This window comes from Toxotes jaculatrix, chromosome 8, assembly GCF_017976425.1.
Source record: "Toxotes jaculatrix isolate fToxJac2 chromosome 8, fToxJac2.pri, whole genome shotgun sequence".
NCBI lineage: Eukaryota > Metazoa > Chordata > Actinopteri > Toxotidae > Toxotes > Toxotes jaculatrix.
The window spans coordinates 22,115,641-22,134,132 of NC_054401.1; the positions used below are offsets into that span (position 1 = coordinate 22,115,641).

The 18,492-nt window shown below is 42.3% G+C and overlaps 1 protein-coding gene across 1 annotated transcript in view; it reads right to left on the reverse strand.

Annotated features, from left to right (window-relative positions):
* The window catches only part of LOC121186588 (proprotein convertase subtilisin/kexin type 4-like), a 155,447-nt gene that overhangs the window by 67,888 nt on the left and 69,067 nt on the right, over positions 1-18,492 (reverse strand). The window contains exon 7 of the mRNA XM_041045364.1: positions 441-478. Within this exon, the coding sequence (XP_040901298.1) occupies positions 441-478 (38 nt within the window). The remainder of the gene's footprint in view (positions 1-440; positions 479-18,492) is intronic.

The following is an 18,492-nucleotide window of genomic DNA, read 5'->3' on the forward strand; positions in this document are numbered from 1 at the left end:
ATCCATGCCAGCCAATCTGCTCTGACAAAGTACAAGTTGGCCTGCATGCCTCAAACTGCCTATAGGATTATAAATGACAAGGCAGGAGCAAACAACACTGCCACTCCACATATGCTTTATGGCCAGCCAGTGCAACACCAGCCTAAAAGAATAAAACCGTTTTATCACTATATGAAACTTGTTGTCCAAGGTTTTAAGTAATGAAGAAGTTGGGCAGCTAAAGAGAAAGTCAATATAAAGATTTCCTTGTAATGAAAATCCACTTGTCTGTGATACCAAACAGCACTGGTGCCTGAACATAATCGTGAAAGGACAACTGAATCAGAGCTCCGCTTGAGATAATTGGAGTGATGATATTTTATAGCCCGGTTTTAATCCAATTTGGTAGAAATCAGTTATTGTTCAAAAATCTAATTTTAAGTCATTTCGATTTTACTTACAAAGTTTTTCTTCAGGTCCTCATTTGTGTGATCGACACCTGAAAAAAGAAAGAAAAGAAAAAGTTAGTTTTATCAAAAAACACAACAAAATTGTAACATAACACAATAAAAACACAATAAGACAATTCAAGACAATTCAAGTACCATGATAGATGTTTTTTCTGCCAAAATATGCCTGACAGAGGAGGCTGCTGCACACCAGTGATTTTACTTGCTACCTGACAGTGTTGCCCAGTTGGTTCCAATTTCACAAATTCAAATTACTACACCAATCAATCCACAAAATAAATCACATCAGCTCAAAGCTCAATTTCTGGTCAATTTGTGGACAAAGGCTCCTGCAGTTCTACATAGTTTTCACCAGTCTGAGAAGGTGATGATTTTCTGGAGCCAATAACCATATCCTTGGTTTTAGATATTTTCAGACCACAGCCTCGTGTGATGAGTGATTTCCATGAAGCAGACTGACAACAACTATGTTATCTGCAAATTTAAGATGGTCCTGTCCATGTAGTGTCCTCTACAGTCACTGGTGTAGACAATGAAGATTGGTGGGCTAAGAGCACAACCCTGTGGGAAGCCATTAGAGGACAAATTCTGCTTAGACATAAATGAGACACAGTTTACTTTGACCCTCTGACGTCAAGTGAGGACGTCCACAACCCATCTGACAACATGTAAAGTCTAATTGTAGTTGTTATTGTCTTAATAGAAGCAGAGGAGAAAAAAAAAATCAATGAATAAAAGTCTTGCATAAGTTTCTGTGCCATCAAAGTGCTTCGAATAGTTGACTCTAGGTGAGTGCAGGAGGAACCAAAGGATCAATTTCTCATTTTTAATGTTTTGGAGCAGTAAAAAGGTGCATTCAGACCTGCCATTGTTTCATTACTTTCTGTGGTTATGGGAGCGGTGCTGTTTCAAGTCATTTGAACTTTCAGTGTGGAAGACAGGTTATTAAAATTTTGCATTTTGAGCGCCCTGCTAATAGGTGTAATTAGTTTGCCAAATTGTAATGGTGAAGTCTAGTCTTTAAAGGGAGGTTTGTCAAGATCCAGGCTGTGCTGTGTGAGACGTAGCACATGACTGATGGATGAGCGAATGAACAAATGGGCACAGAACAATCTCTAGTCCCCACAAATTTCATTCCATTTATTCTGCCACCCTTTCCATTTCTTATTCTTTCTGCATCTTTTTACCATCCTGTCTTTCCACATCAGTTGCCTTTCTTTCGCTTACCCCCTCCCCATCCTCCCCCTGTCCTCACCCCAACCACCACCTCCTCTTCCTCCTCCTCCATCTCTGCTGCATCAGGGCTCCTGTGGTCTCAGCGAGAGACAAACGAATGAGGGCCCCAGGAGGGCCGCGCCTGCTCTGCCACACATCACTCACTCTCTCTCCTTCAATCACGCACACACAGACACACACGCACACACACACACACGGGACCTGCCAGCCTTTGTCCCATGCAGGCAGTGCCTCCGTGTTGTCATGGTAACCTGAAGTCGGTTTCACTGTCGAGGCCTGATTGTGTTGAGCTCAGGCGGGATGGAGCCCTGGGTGGGTGAAGCCTCATTGGAGCCTGCCATGCCATGCTGTGCCATGCCACGCCAGGTCAGCCTGCTACGTCCTTTACATAACCAATGATGCTTTATTCTCTCCTTGTCCACCACTGGACACAGTTCTTCCTATGAAATAATGTTTCAGGTTTCTGCAGGTTTCTGCATCATATCTGGACAAAATTTTGTTAATTTTTCCTCTTTTGTGTGTTTCGTTTTGTATTTTGCAGATAATTTGTTTTTTCTATTTTTCTCTGTGTATTTCCACCCAGTTTTCTCCTAATTTGCACAGCTAAAGTCCCTATGCACTGCTGCAATTCTTGTCATTGCCAACTCCACTGTTGTTCTGAGAAGGAAACAGACGGGAATGTGCTGCCTGACAAATGGTGTCACCAGTATCCTCTTTTCACCTGTGAGGAACGAGCTTCAACACTGAAACCTTGCTAACAGCTGACCCAAGGACACAGCCAATTGTGTTTGTTGGAATGCACCACCAATAAGCAAGGTGAGCAAAGAGAAAGAGCAAAAATCGAACTGAAAAAACTCCATCCACTGAGATAAGGTTCAGGGCTACGGCTACAATATACAAGTTCAGGATGTTCAGTGAGTCTGGGTCACAGAAGCCTGTGAAAGCACCTCTCCACTGTTTTGGAGCACATTTCATATAAAAACATTAGAAAAATGTTACACAGTCTAGATGAAACTGTGGTTTGGTGTAAGAAAATGGTAGAGAAAGTAGCACCAGTTGATACTGAGTATTTTTTATCGACAATCACAAAGTTGTGTTGTTTTTATAGATTTCTAATTTCTCAAGGGAACAAGAGGAAGAGCTCTGTGGCCAGCTTTCCTCCTTGCCTGAGCCAAGTTGGACTTCCACACTGAACACAAGGCCAAGCGAGTGTGCTGAGCAGGTTTTGCGTACTCTGATTTAAAGAGATATGTGGAGTGATTCTACACAATGATCTCACATAATTCCTTCATATGGAATTGATTCATTAAAGTTTTCAAGTGTCAAATATCTTTTCCAACCCCCCCACCCCTCATGCTGCAGTGGTTTCCTTTTTAGTTCCTAAACTTCCTCATCAGTGAACTCAGGAGATTCGCCCACATCCTCTGCTACAACACCATGTCTTTTGCTCCAGTGTTTGTCTTTTTTTAGGTCAGAATCTCTAAGCTTCTATTCAGTACATGAATGCAGTTCTAAAAACAGTGGCTCACTGCTGTTATGTCAAAAGAATTGCTTGTCTGCAGGAGGCAAAGGAGCCTTCTTTATTAAGAGTTCATCTTTGTTTCAACTCGATTATAAGAAAGACGCCTTTGCATTCACGCATCTTCTTGTGCTTCTATGTGAGCGTGTCAGCCTCCAACACAAAGGCGATCACACAGTCACGTCAGCATTTAAAAGGTGACACCGTCACTTCGGCAAGTTTGAGATGGAGAAATCTTTGGGAATTAACGTCAAATGGCTCAGGAGAGAACAAAGTAACAAGTGAGCAAAGGATGGAGGAAGGAACAAAGAATGAGGGATAGAGGGAGGGGAAGGATCACTGGAACCATAATGTCTGCCCCAAAACCCCCCTCAGACTAGTACAAGTGTGTGACACCAGTAACATTGGTAGGATGAGGTGTGTTGGCAATCACTGTGATAAAAGACTAAAGGCAAAAGTGTTTCATATTCAGCAGCAGTCCAAAGTGCTTTATAAAACGCATAACAAAATAAATCAGACAAATTGTTAAAAAATATAAACAAATTGCAAAATCAAAGCAGGGACAAGGATTAAGTTAGAGGCAGCAGAGAACGGGTAGTTTTTAAGTTTAGTTTTGAACCTGGTCAGATTTGGGTTGCTCCAAGATCATCAGTGAGGCTGTTCGAGGTATGTATACCACAGTGACAAAATGCTGCTTCCTCATGTCTTTGCGTTGACTTGAGAAAAAGTCAGCACACCTGAGTCACAAGTTACTGATTATAAATCCAGGAATTTTAGAATGGGTCTAATAGGTTCATAATTCTTCTGTTTTGGTTAGAACTTGCAACTGCACTTTGGATGAAGAGCTCATTGTCATTGGTTGACCTCAGAAAAGACTGTGACTATAGTCTAATCTGCTCAAGATAACGATACATGTATTAGCTTTTCAAGGCCACATTTGGACATGCGTCCCCAACTACAAATATTTTTAGATGATATAAAGGTTTTAATAATGCTATAATTTAGATCTGAGTCCAAGACAACATCTAGATCGCTGGCCTTTCTAACAACCTTGACAGATAAGGGATTCCTTATCCTATCTCCTTAGTTTTGAATTTATTTAGCAAGATGATTTAGACAGTTTTGGATAATAATTTTAGCACATCCAGTCATTCATTTACGCAAAGTATAAGCAATTAAAGCTTTTGCTTTGAAAAATCTGGCTTTATGCTGGCATGTATGGACTGAACAGGAGAGTCCAACCCAAAATGGTGTGATTGGAATCTTGATTGGAATTTGTCAAAACCATTATGTAAATACATGTGAACTTGTTGGTTGACAATTATCTCAAGTATTTTTGAGGGTAAATCAGATATGGCTTGTGGTTTCTATGTATGTGTGACAGATCTCTGGATTGGATGAGTGTGTATTTATACATAAATGTGTTTGTCCATGTTTCTCTACAGTGGAGCGATGTCTGTGATGTCTGGGATCAGGGCTGACGTGCACAGCATGAGCACATACACGCTCAGAGCTGGTGTGTCACAGGGGTCAATTTGAGCATCAAAATACTGCACACTCAAGTATTTATAAGGATGATCTGAGTGGAAAAATACATTCAGTCTAGTGCATTCACTCAGGTAGCACCATCCTGCCATAAATACAGCCATAAACACACTCCAACACAGTCCAAGGTCTTCTGAGTGTGAAAGTAGAAAGCCACGTCCCACAGTTAGATGGAACACTGTAGGTGGTGGAGCCAATGCAAAACCTTCCATGAATACAAATGCTTTGAACCTGGCTGACCCAGTCTAGATTGTGATTGTGTGTGTGTGTGTGTGTGTGTGTGTGTGTGAGAGAGAGCGTGTGTGTGCGTGCATGAGCGTTTGCTGCTCTGCATGTGTGTCAGCATTCAGCGGCAGCAGCTGCACTCTATCTCCTTGCTCCTGCAGCATTCACGCCGGTCCTCAGGGTCAAACACACACACAAATCAGACACAGAGATGTGTCGGAGGCCATTTTGAGTTGACGGTGAGTCGTGCCTGAGCTGCTTCTGAGAAAATGAACCGACATTACTTCAGAGGAGGCCCTCGCTACACCTGGGGCCCCGCGGCTGGCTCTTGCCGCTTAGCTCTCCTCTGCAGGAGTTACTGTACAAAAAAAAAAAAAAAAAGCAAAAGTCAACAAGCTACCTCAGAGACTGAAAGGAGAAGCAGGACAGAAGCATGGGAGATGAGGTAAGCCATATGACAGCGATACCAATATTTCTGTAATGAAGCTGCACATGGCTGATAATTTGTGTTTGCAAGTGTGAAAAAGAAAAGGAAAGGTGTGTATGTGCGAGTGTGTGTGTGAGAGAGAGAGCTGCAGAGAGACAGGGGTGTGTTTCACCACCCGCCGAGGGTGAGACTTCCTGGCCCTACACCTCCGTCTCATTAATCAGATCGGTATTTAAGAAGGGCTGGAGTGGACACTTGCCTGTAATTAGCTGGCTTTGTCAAGATGTGTGTGTGTGTGTGTGTGTGGGGGGGGCTTAAAAAGTGAAAAGCAAAATGAAAGATCATGGGGAGAAGACAGATGAGTGATAGAAGGTGGAAAGTTGGATAGAAGGGTGGAGAGAGAGTGTGGTTGATGGAAAGCCTGGGATGGGGAGGAAAGGAGAACAGAGCAGGAATGAAGAGGACGAGAAGACAAGCTGGAAGGATAGAGAAGAAAGAAGAAAAGGAGTTTTAGGAGGAGTGGAATAGGTGAGAAAAAGGAAGGTAGACGAGAGGAGAGGAGAAAATGACAGTGTGGTAAAGACGCAGAGAGAGACGGGGACAGAGAAGAGGGGATGTGGGGATGGAGAAAAGGTTGACTTCTAAAGTGGGGCATTAGTATTCAAGCAGCACCCATTCACCCCCCCTCACCACACCCCGCTGCCCTGTCTGCCCAGCGGCCAGCTCTCCTCCTGCGATAGACCCAGGCACGAAGCTGGAGGTGGCAGAGGAAGCTTGTGTGTGTGTGTGTGTGTGTGTGCGTCTTGTTTGTGTGTGAGTGTGTGTGTGTGTTGGGACTTCATTGCAGGTCTGAAACGCTTCCATCAATGGAAATCTCCAGCTTAGAGAAATATCTTCTGTGTTTCCACAGTGTGTGGGTCTCAGCGTGCTCTCAGCTGTTACTTTACTGTGGTTACTTCTGAAATTCATCTGCAAAATTTTACCCGCAAGTTAAAACATTTACTGTCAATCAGTGGGTATGCATGACTTGAAATTTCTTGTTATTTAAAACAAGTGAAAAATCCGAGCGGTGCCGCACGCCTACATGCACAGATAGATCCACGGAGGTAGAGCCAGCAGAGCAGGAAAGTGAAGCAGTGTGATCTGTAACGCCGTTCTGGCACCGGCGCAGCAAATTACTGAATCATGACTTCAGCTGTAGAAGCAGTGTGGCAGAAAAGTGACCTGCCAATTCTAGACATCATTCATCCTGAATCAGGAAAGATGAGAGCTCAGGCATGTCATGCTCACGTAAAGAGTCAGTATTTAAAGAGGAAAACATAAACGCTACAAACACAAAGTTTGTTAGAATTCAAAGAGGCGTGCACTGTTAAACTCTTACATGTCATGAAAACTACTTTTGTGTTTAGTTTTTAGTCAGACGAAAACAAAGTTCATAATCACTGCTTCATTTGTAGCCTGTGGACTTTTTACTCCCTGTGATGCTCCTGTGTTATATTTGTTATGTGTACAAGTGCCACGGACAAATGTGCTGACTTGCTCTGCAAACTACCATCCTCTGCCTGCTGCATGAAACCATTTATTCATTCTGAAGCTTGAAAAATTCAAAGCACTGGCAACAATATAAGATGACAGTCCCAGAACTTAATGGAACGGCTCCAGTGATGTACAGTTGGCATTATTCAGCATGTCTAATAAGTTGTTTATTTTTCATAAAACGGAGAACCCTCAGGGGAAAAGGAGGCGATTTTTCTCTCAGTATTTGACACATCCACTGGTAATCTCATTCATCTCCATCAGCATCACTCCACACACATCACAGTCGCAGGACCCACTGTACATTTCTCCCATCTATTAAATTCCTCATAGCTGCCTGCTGCAGTGTCTGAGTATGTCATCCTGCTAAACTACTTCCCAACTCCTCCTCTGGTCTCCTCCACTGCTTTGCTCTCATTTGACTAATTATATTCACGGGGAACGGTGTTGACAAATTCATTTTGAAATCCATTAGTCCCGTGGCGTTGTTTAAACAATGTGCACGTTAATGTCCATTGCTTTAATACCCCTGATTCACATTCTAATAGCCGTCTGATAAATCAGGTTATCTGCGACACCTTCTACACGCCGTGAAGAGCGGAAATTAGAGAATTATTAACTATCCGTGGTGTTCTGTCGTGTCCGGGTGTGTTAGGAAGAAGAGGAGAGGAGATGACAGAGCAGAGGAGGGAGAGGGAGAGAGAGAGAGAGAGAGAGAGAGAGAGAGAGAGAGAGAGAGAAAGGAGAGACAATAATAGAGAGAGAGCAGAGAACTTAGAGGGATAGCTGATGCTAAAAAGAGACCAGAGGGAAAAACAGAAAAAGAACCAGATAATAAGGAACATGAAGACCAGCAGGACTATGTGATAGTAAATCCAGATGAGAGTAAGACAAACATTAAAGAAGAAAGACTGAGGGCATAATAAAGAGGAGCACACAGGGAGGGGTAGGACAAGTCGAATATCAATTTAAGAACAATGAACATTTAACTTTCTACTTTAAGCCCTTGGTCACTTTACATCCCCTCCTTTAGATCTGAACTCAACATTACATATATCACACAACTAGAAACAGGAAAACATGGAGAGCCTTTCAACATTCGTGTTATACATGTTCCGTGTTATTCCTCTTAAATGCCAGCTCATGCTGTCTGTATTTCAGTCTGTCGTTCTAAGCCATAAAGTTGGCTTTAAAATATCCTATTGCACAATCACAGGTTTTCATCCACGGTGGATGAGGCACAAATGGCAGCAGCAGCATGTATGTGTTTAGGATGTAGAGTCATAAATTCAGTTCAAGTTTTGCTTTTTCATGTTTTTTAGCTGTTTATATATAAAATTACTGGACGTGGAGTGAGATTACTGTGAATCTGCATTAATTTAAGAACAGTGGACAAAGATGTGAAATTGAATCACAGCAGAGACGAAAAGAAAAAATTCTCTACACACTAACACATTTATCTGCGTATTTACCCACCAATCAATTTCTCCACTCTTATTCATTAGCGGTTATTTCTGTCATAATGGATTCATCATGTGACTTCTGTCCTTTAAGTGGGCACGTTCAAACCCAGAATGTGAATGGTAATGTTTGTTGTAAGATGGAAGCACGGTGTTCACAAAGTATTTTCTATTTATGATGCCTCCTGCCTCCTGGTGTCTCCTATTTAAGAAATTCTCAGTGAAATTTCAACAGTTTTCTAACACAGTTCACTCTAACCAGACATTCACACCAAAAAAACAGAACAAAACAAGTTTCAGGTAAGAGTTGAGACAAATAAAATTCGATCCAAGAAGGCTGCTTTGAGTAGTAAATCCATGAGATGTTAAAACACTGCAGAGTGGTTTATAAAACTATGAGATAAGATTTTACAACTCTGGAAAGTTATTGCAGAGTCTATTATTTTATCTTTCTTTCAGACGACAGCCAAGCAAACAGTAAATATTCGGTGCCCACATTCGGTAATCTCAGGCATGTGTACTTACATTAATTTGACTGGCCAACACACTGTGGTGCCTGATGATCCTCCTCCTTACTGACTGGATCAACCTTCTGATCCAAACTATCTCAAAATTCCCACTTCTCCTCCACCTCCTCTTTCTTGCCCTCATCTCTAACCAAAACCTGCCTGCTTCTCCTGCTCCTCGTCCTCTTCCTGCTGCCCCACCTCCCTCCTCCTTCCTCCTTCCTCCCCCTCTCGATACACGCTGAACAGAAAGAGAGTCTGTTAGTGTCAGTAGCCCTGCCTGTGGTGCCTGGTGGAGAGTGTGGATTAGACACACAGGCCTGATGAGCTGCTTGTTTACCTACCAGCACCACCACTATCTCCACCACAGGGCTTCAAGGGCAACACCAGTGGATCATCTCCCCACACACACCCAAATACACACCAAAAAACACGGTCAGACACTCTCACACACACACATAAACACTTCTTGTGAGTGTGTATGTGCTGTGTGTGCCATCATGCCCCCATTGAGTTGCCCGCCGTGGCACAGGGCTCTTAATTAAAAGGAGTGTGTTTGTGTGTGTGTGTGTGTGTGTGTGTGTGTGTATGTGTGTGTGTGTGTGTGTGTGTGTGTGTGTGTGTTCTGGGGGCGGAGCAGCTGGCAGGAGGCACTGGGGCCAGAGAACATCTGGAGGCCCCAATGCAACATGCCTGCACACACACCTAAACACGCACACACACACGCGCAGACACTTAATCACACACACACACACACACACACACACACACACACACACACACACACACACACACACACACACACACACACACACACACACACACACACACACGCAGACACTTAATCACACATATACTGGTATATGAACACACATAACTGCACACACCATCGGCACTTGGCAACTCATACCCCTGAGAACACAGAAATACACACTTGCAAGCACACACGCGGACCCGTTGAATGCTACCATCGCCACTGCCGCCATACCAGTGGGACTGTCACCATAGCAACCCAGGACTGGTCATGTCACCCTGATTTAGTGAGATGGGTGACAGCAAGAGAGAATGAGAGATAGGCAGGCGATAAAAAGAGCATAAGACAAAGACAGAGAGTGAGGGGCATTAAATACCCTCCACAATGCTCAGCTTCAGTCTTGTTTTGAAACAAAAGGGTAAAGAAAGAAAGAAAGAGAGAGAGAGAGAGAGAGAGAGAGAGAGAGAGAGAGAGAGAGAGAGAGAGAGAGAGAGAGAGAATCCAAAGGCGTCTCATCCACCAAGCAGCTCTGGATGTGAGGAGGTCAGCAGCTTAGAGGACTTCAGACGCACCACAGGGCCCTCAGAAGTCAGTCTCCTTTTTCAGCAAGTCAAAAGGAGCTGTATAGTTGTGTAACTCACACACACACACACACATACAAACATAATGTCATCATGGCGATAGAGAGTGGAAAGGTAGAGAGGAGGAGAGGGATTTTGTCCTTGCTATGGGGCAAAGGCTACAGCTGAGGGTAAAGGATTAAAGGATCATATCAGCCTTAGTGAGTTTTCTTTATCTCCTGCTGTTCTGTGTGTCAGCCCATATAAGGAATTTACTCTAACATCGAGGGTTTTGCTTTGCTTCCTGCCCCTCATGACATGATACAGTTCGTATTTTCATATCAATAAATGACTGCCACATTAAATTAGAGATACGTCTGCAATTACCTAAACAAACAAGACCGTCACACAGTGCATTTCCATTGTCCATAAAATATGATAAAGTGCAATGGAAACAGACACAGAGAATAAATCGAGACGTAAGTGAAACATCTGAATTATATGTCACTCAAGCTTCCACTCAACCGAAGAGACAAAAAATTGCGACAGACGAACGACAGACCGTGGAGACTGCAACCTTCCTCAGATGAGTACGTGAATCAAACATAAATGTCATATTTCCATCACCTTCTCTTCATCATGTTTTCTGTCTACCCGTTTCAAATGACCATTGAGGTTCGACTGGAACTCTTTTAATTACATTATCTTGTTGTGCCCCCTTCTTCTGCAGCGGCGGTGAATGAATCTGTGACTTGAGTGAGCTACAGTCCCCAGCCACCACACTTGAAATATTTCAATTAATTACAGTTGAGCGTTTAATATTGTTCAGTGTTTCACATTTACATGAGTTAACCTTCTTCTCCATAGCTTGTTTAAATTTTGAGGACTACGAATACAGACAATAACACTGGTGTATCACACTCAAAGGTTTTCTTCCCTGTGGAAAAATAACTGTTAACACGAGCAACTGCTATGTGTTTCCCTGAAAGATGAAGTGAGATACAGACTACCGATCATCTAGCCCATGGCCTCATTTGTTTACAGTAATTGCACCAGGGTATCACTATTAATGGTATAATGATGTTTAAACATGGGACACGGAGCACCTTTAAATCATCCTCCGTTTGTGTTTTGCATGGACGTTTTATCACGGCGTTACATAACAGAGGAGTGGGCTTATTAGCAGATAAAGTGGATTTCTCAGAGGAAAAAGCTAATATACAAAATAATAAAACTCAAATCGCATTTAAGTGTCGTAGCTTTTGGAGACATTTGGTGGTTTAAGGTGAGTATCTTTTGTTTTAAAATTCATAAAAAGCCAAAGGGTGGTAGTGAAGAAGGGAAGGGGGAGTGTAAAGTGATCTCTGGCTGCTGAAGGAAAAGGGTCAGTATCACCAATATGAGTCCCTGAGCTGAACTGGGAAATGATCCATATAGTGCTGTTGTTACTAGCTACAGTTGCTCGTGTATATACTTCAGTCTCAGCATGTGGCAATGAGTGTGTGTGTATACAGACACAGACACGTGCTCATGTATGTGAGTGTGAGAGAGGGATATAGTGTGACATGATATTTAATCATATTCATTATTCAATATTTGTGCTCCCTGGAGTGTTCTGCACAGTTCTACACAATATTGATCTGCAGCCAGAGCTTAGAGTATACGCGCTTGACCCTTGACCCCAATAAAAGCATAATATGCCTCCATAAAAAACAATGTGTCCCCAGTCTGCAATGACTGGGTGAGCAGCTACTGAACTGGAGCTGAAAGCTGCGACAGTTCCGAAAAATATGACAAAGAGTGACTGTTCAGTACTTCTCAGCTCATTTCACTTCAAATAAAGACCTGTGAGTGCATTCTAGTGATATTTTTGAGATTATAGACAATAATATCATTATATTACAGACCATTACCTTGTTTTAGAAAGCTGTTTAACACTTGTGAAAACATGTTATAAAGAGGGAGATGATCACATTCTAACAGCAGATTTTTGGGGTGTGACTGATTCTTTGTACGTGTACTCAATGAAGATGCAGAGTAGCAGGAGCTGTTTCAGACATCCAGAAGTAAAAGTCATATTCATTTTCTGCTAAAAACATTAGCTAACTGGAATTTGGAGCATTTCCAAGGCTTGGAGGGACATGAAACTCCTGGTTGACTCATCAATACAAAACAGAAGCAAATGCATTATGAAATATCAGGTTCCTTGATAAAAAGTCAAAAGGGAATTTAAATACACATGGAGAGAAGTTAACTATGCCTGCATTAGGATAAGAACTAGGATAAGAAATATTCAGTCACTAAGCTTAAAACTTTGTAGCGTACAGTGCTAATGTCATGCGGAAGCTAAGAATTACACATTGTTTAAACATTCAACAGTTTGAATAAGATCCCTGCTAAAATTCAAAGCATTTTGAATTTGGTACAGATCAGATTTGTTTCTCCATGGAAACAGCAGCTGAGACTAATGGGTATTGTGCAGCATTTTTCTTCAAAGTCAAAAAACATGATTTTTCAGAAACAGAGCTTTATATCCAAAGATGATATATGATGACCATGGTGTAAATCTATAGCACTGTTAAACTATCTATGAAACCACTGTGTTTATATACTGAGAAATATCAACGATTTTTGGCCACTTGAAGGCAGCAGAACAAGCTGTAAAAACAATAATATTTGACATTTCATAATACAAGGATATGGTGATTGTGTTAGTAAATGGGTACTAATTTAATACTAAGCGCCAACTTTCAGTCTAATACTCCTTCTATTTTTAGCTTTGTTTTGGTCTCCACCAACTCCTGAGGGAAATGTCTGGCTCTTCAGCTGCTAAATGCTTCACTATCTAATTGCTAACTTTGTTTGTCAGCTGGTGATGGACAGATGCACAGTCAGTTTATTACCTCATTTGCCAAAAACAAACGCCTACCACTGCTGAAAATGACGATGATGAAAAACTTGAGAGTGAATCGGTAAAGCCAAGTTGCAGACTGTAAAACCAAAATATTGCACTTAAGGAGGCTAAAACAATCCATATATTCATGAGTGCAGTTTTGAAAGAAAATTTGGAAATTTACAGTGGCAAAAAAATACTTCCAGATTTTCACTCTGCAGGAAGAAACAGCTAAGGTGACAAATTGTGAGCAACAAAACTGAAGCTCTGGTTTTAATTTGTGAAGATTCACTGGAGAAGAAAATCTGTTTTGTTGCCTTAACCAAACCAGCACAGACAGACAGAGAAAATAAACATGTTATGATTAATTTAGGGACTCTTACACAGAAAATCATAATAAGGACATAATGTGTGCGTGAACATGCATGTTTGTGCGTGAGAATAATACAGTAATGAAAGCATGCTCTGGTTCCAGCCCAATTCAGCATTAATGATGGACTGAGATCACTTCTAACTGTGGGATCAAATACTCTGTCTGCTAAATAATGTAGTGTACCGGGCCGATGACAGTCCCATATGGACCAGAGAGAGAGATGTTGGAAGCCTAATGTATAGCGGGTACTGGAAGCATGCCAGCAGCTGCTGTCAAATACTCTGGGGCTGAAGGAAGGATCACTGCCAAATATGTATAGTATTTATATGTTCATGTGCACACATTTGAGATTGAGCGGATGTGCACATAAATGAGCGTGTTTGTGTTTGTGACTATGTTGGCAATGTGTGTCACTCATCAATAATGTATGGTTCTTGGTTCCCCCCTCTTCAAAGCTAGTGATGCTCTAGTGTTCCACATAATTAACTCTCTCTCTCAAATACACACACACACACACACAGACACAGACACAGAGAGAGAGTTAATAGAGTTGAAGAAACAACAGACAAATATACAGATATAAATGAGACGTCCACAGGCAAACTTATCTCAAATGTCTTTGTTTTGTTATTTAATAAAACCTACGATACTGTCTCTTTTCGAAAGAAAAGACAGGCAACTAAAGTTGACTTGATCACATTGATTCTACTTTGTACTTCATCCTCACTTTCCTTATAAAAAATATCCAGAAAGTATTTTTTTTCTCTCAAAAATCCTCTTCCTTTGCTGTGGGGAAACAGGGTTTCTAGCAGGATATCTGCACAATCCTCCAGTCCTCTCCAGTGTCCTCCAGCTCAATGCCATAGTTGACCGGTCTAGACTGTAACCTTGAAGCTCTCAAATCTGTATCACTGACACACTTGGCAGTGTTGGACATAGGTCTTGTTATCCACGCTCATTTTAGGCCAATATACTAGAGACTGCAATCTCCTGTAGATCTTATGCCTGTCAAGGTGATGAGCCAGAGGGTCTTCATGGAGCATCTGCAGCAGCTGTGAGTGGAGACTGTTATGGTATGAGGACCTAGTAGATCGTTTTATGAGGCAGATCTAGTACTCGACCTTGTGCTCTAGGATGTGTATCGAGTGGAATCACTTAATGTGACATCTCCCACGTCCACTAAAGACTGGTACAGACGTTGAATGGACTGTCGGGGCTCTCAGAAGAAAGGACCACCACTGACACTGTACATGCATGCTTGTGTAGCTAAATGGTAAACTCCTGCCATCCCAGAGGTAATTTTCCTTCTCTGTCAGCTAGAAACAGCAGTTTGCTAGACCAGAGATTCAAACTGACATCCTCCTCCCTTATGGCTAGCCACACATCCTTGTTTAGATGTGCAAGTCACTGAGCCACTGAGCCAGTGGGACAACCAGTTGGAAGGGAAAAGGCCTGGAGGATGAAAAAGGAACTCTGTCCTTCTTGGCTGCAGGTGTGAGACAGAATGTACTGTGGGATGACTTCTTGTGGAGGCCGAGCTGGTTTCGCTGACTGAGGTTTAGAAGATATCTTAGTGAGTTCCACGTCCAGTAACGAGAGGTTTGCTCCATTACTACCTACCTCATCCTCAGGAGTCCCCAGTTAACCAGCCGAGGGCAGATTTCCCTGGCAGCCTGAGGAGAAGGTTTGTGGTCCTGGTAAGAGTTGGCAGACTTCCTCCAGACTCATGGCAAATGGCAAACTGTAACTGTTCCCCCCCTCGCCAGTAAATGGCAGTGTGTCTGGTAAGAGATCCAAGAAGACAGCCATTGTTTTTTGCTCTCCAAACAGCCTCATGTTAAAACAGAAGTTTTAAGATGAGGCCTTTAGTTGAACTTTGAATGCCCAATGAACCTTGATGTCCTTTAAGTTGTGTGTGTTTTGATTTGCTTTGAGGTGGCTTGAGGGCTGTGTGCTCCTCTGTGGAGATCTGATGTGATTGTGGAAGTTCTGGGACAATCTGGGCGTCTTCCTGCGATGAGCGGACGCATCATTCTCTTTTGAGACCCAGCAGAGTTATTTCTTCAGGTGACACTGAACCTGAATTGTTCCTAAGCATCTGTGTGGTACAGTTGGACTGTGCTGCATACTCTACACCATGACATTGTGTCCCATTCAAAATACAACACTTTCTTATTGTATTAAATCCAGTTTGAATTAAAGTGTAAATCTGAAAATATTCCATATTTTTCTTATTGTCAACAAATCCCATGAAAAGACCAAAACCAACAAAGAACTGATCCTACCAGCAAGTATCGTCTGTGTACCCAAAGCCTGTCTTATTCCTCTGTGCCTCCATTGTTTTCCATGAAGTATTAAAAACCCATCAGTGATTCACAGTGGTGCACTGGCTGATATGTTCCTTCATTGCAATGAACCAGTCCAGTCCAGCACACCCCATCATGCTGAAGCAAATACTCACTAGTACACCTCAAAATAGACCCCAACAAATACAATGTAGTGTTAACTACTGTTCGAGGAGTGTTTGCTAAAAACTACAGTGCCCCGCTGTTTTAAGAAATTATTTAGACTTCTTAAAAAATTAAATTACATTTGTGACCTGTTTTTAAAGATGTCTTTAGTAGGAACGAGTGGGCCTGAGAGCAACAGATAAGCTCCAGAAGTAAGAAAGTAAAGAGTGACTGATGCGTTACTGACTCATTTACAGTCATTTACAGTTAACGCACACAGTGAACACACCACAACAAGGTGTAATGACATCACACACACACGACTCTGGATGCTGATGTGTTTAAAACCCATCTCACTTCATTTCTAATGGCTAAAACTGAAGAGGAAGACTGACAGATAGGAGATAGATAGATAGAAGTTAATCACTGTGATCATTTTTCAGAAAAAATAAATGGCTAATAAAGAAATAAGCAAGCAAGAAATGCAATGATGGCCATAACGATAATGATGTTTTTGTGTGTCTCATCGGATTTTCCTCTCTTGTGCTTTTATTGAAATGGATTCAAATCGGCAGAACGACAGGATCTATTTTCTGACAATTGTGTGCTTTGAAATTGTGCCTCAATGAGGAGATGTGTAAAATACACACAGACAGACATGCAGAGACACATCTGCACACACATGCACACACAAACACACACACACAAGAAGTGAGTGGTGTTGATGCCAGCTTGGAGTGATGGTAATATCAGAGACTGGAGGAGCTGCTAATGAACAGTGCGAATGGGAAGAAAGACTCCAGCTCAATCCACTAATTGCCTTAAAAGCTTTTCATACAATTTACCCTGTCAACAGAGATGGTGGTGTTGTGTGTGAGTGTGTGTGTGTAGGTGGGTGGGTGGATGGGATGTGGGATTAGAAAAAGAGATAATTCTGAGAAAACATATTGTAAGAAAGCAAAAAAGAAATGCACAATGGTTTTACACCTACGCAGCCGCAGTCTCACACATCCACCGAGACGTCTTATTTAGCTGAAGCCAGTAACATTTAAAACTACAGCCAGACATTTCAGACACTCCAAAAGAGCCATAAACATTGAGACACACACACACACACACACACACTCTCTCTCTCTCTCTCTCTCTCTCTCTCTCTCTCTCTCAGTCACTCATTCCCACACACATTCATTCGACTATATAGCCATATCTTTTACACACACACCACCAGCTCAACACACACCAGAGTGCACTGCAGCAGGGTGCTATAGCACTGCCCGGCCCTCATTAAAGTAAAAAGCCTGCTGAGTGTTTTAAGCAGCATTAAGGCAACAGCAGAGTCATAAATACAGGCAGCTCTCCCCTCTGCTCTCCAGCATGGCTCCCTGGCCTATTGTTCATAACACACAGCTCAAGGACCGGCGTGACATACACAGCACAGTACTGTACAGGCACACAGATTCTCTGCATCAAAGACTTAAATAAAACCGAGCTGTCATGCCATTACATGGCAGCATAGTCAAACCTCTATTGGTTGTATTTAATACATTTTACTAAGTGTCACTGCCTTAAAAAAATATGCAGTTAACTTTTTAAGAACTTGTGCTCACTTCAGTACCAACACGTTCATGTCTAATGACAATGTAAATGGCATTCACTGTGTTTTCCTATCTACCATTCCTGTGGTGAAGGTATGGTTAAATTACAGACAATTCAGGCAAAACTTCTTTCCAAACTTTCTGGGCTGTCTGCCTTCTTCAGGGTGGTAAGTTTATGCAACTGAAATTGCAGTTTAGGTAAAGGGAAGGACCATGATCACACCTTTATGGTTAAAAGAAACTACAGCTCTCTGTTGGTTTAAGTGACAAGGAGCTATGATCTCCTGCATCAAAAATGAACAGCACTGGCATCAGTTCTGCCCTTCTCCCTACACTTTTTGGCTGAACTATGAGATGACTGGAGCACACTCACACTATTTATAGCAGTAAAATTGGGACCAAAATCAATAAATCTCAGCAGAGTCACTGAGATTAGCAGACAAAGTAAATTTCCTGAAGTTCTGTGGTGCCAAGTTCAACTTTGACATATAAATTGCCAACCATTGTGACTATGCTGTGGAGAACACAGAGTGGGTAACCATAAATGCCCCCTCCTTAAATGATTATGTGTCTTCAAGTTGATATCTACAGCACTGGTGTGTTTTTGGACATGAGCTAAAGATTAATCTACAAAGCTGCTGACAAGGGATTTTACGCAGTGGTGGTAATGGTGGTGCTGAGGGGTCAATTCTCTGACATGGTTTCCTGTCAGAGAATTGGGCAACACATCCAGGAAACCATCAGCCCCCCCACCCCAGCCCCGTCTCAAATAAAACAACCAAACAAGTTGTTGTCACACACGATTGCCTTGTAGATACCCGACACATGTCCTGCATCAGTAGCCATGTCAAGCGTGCCAAATATCCATGGATGGGTTTGAGCTGAAAGGGATGGCTGGCAGAGTAAGACAGTGGCAGGTCATGAGCGGTGAAAAGGGGGTGTAAGGGGCTGCAAGGGGCAGGGC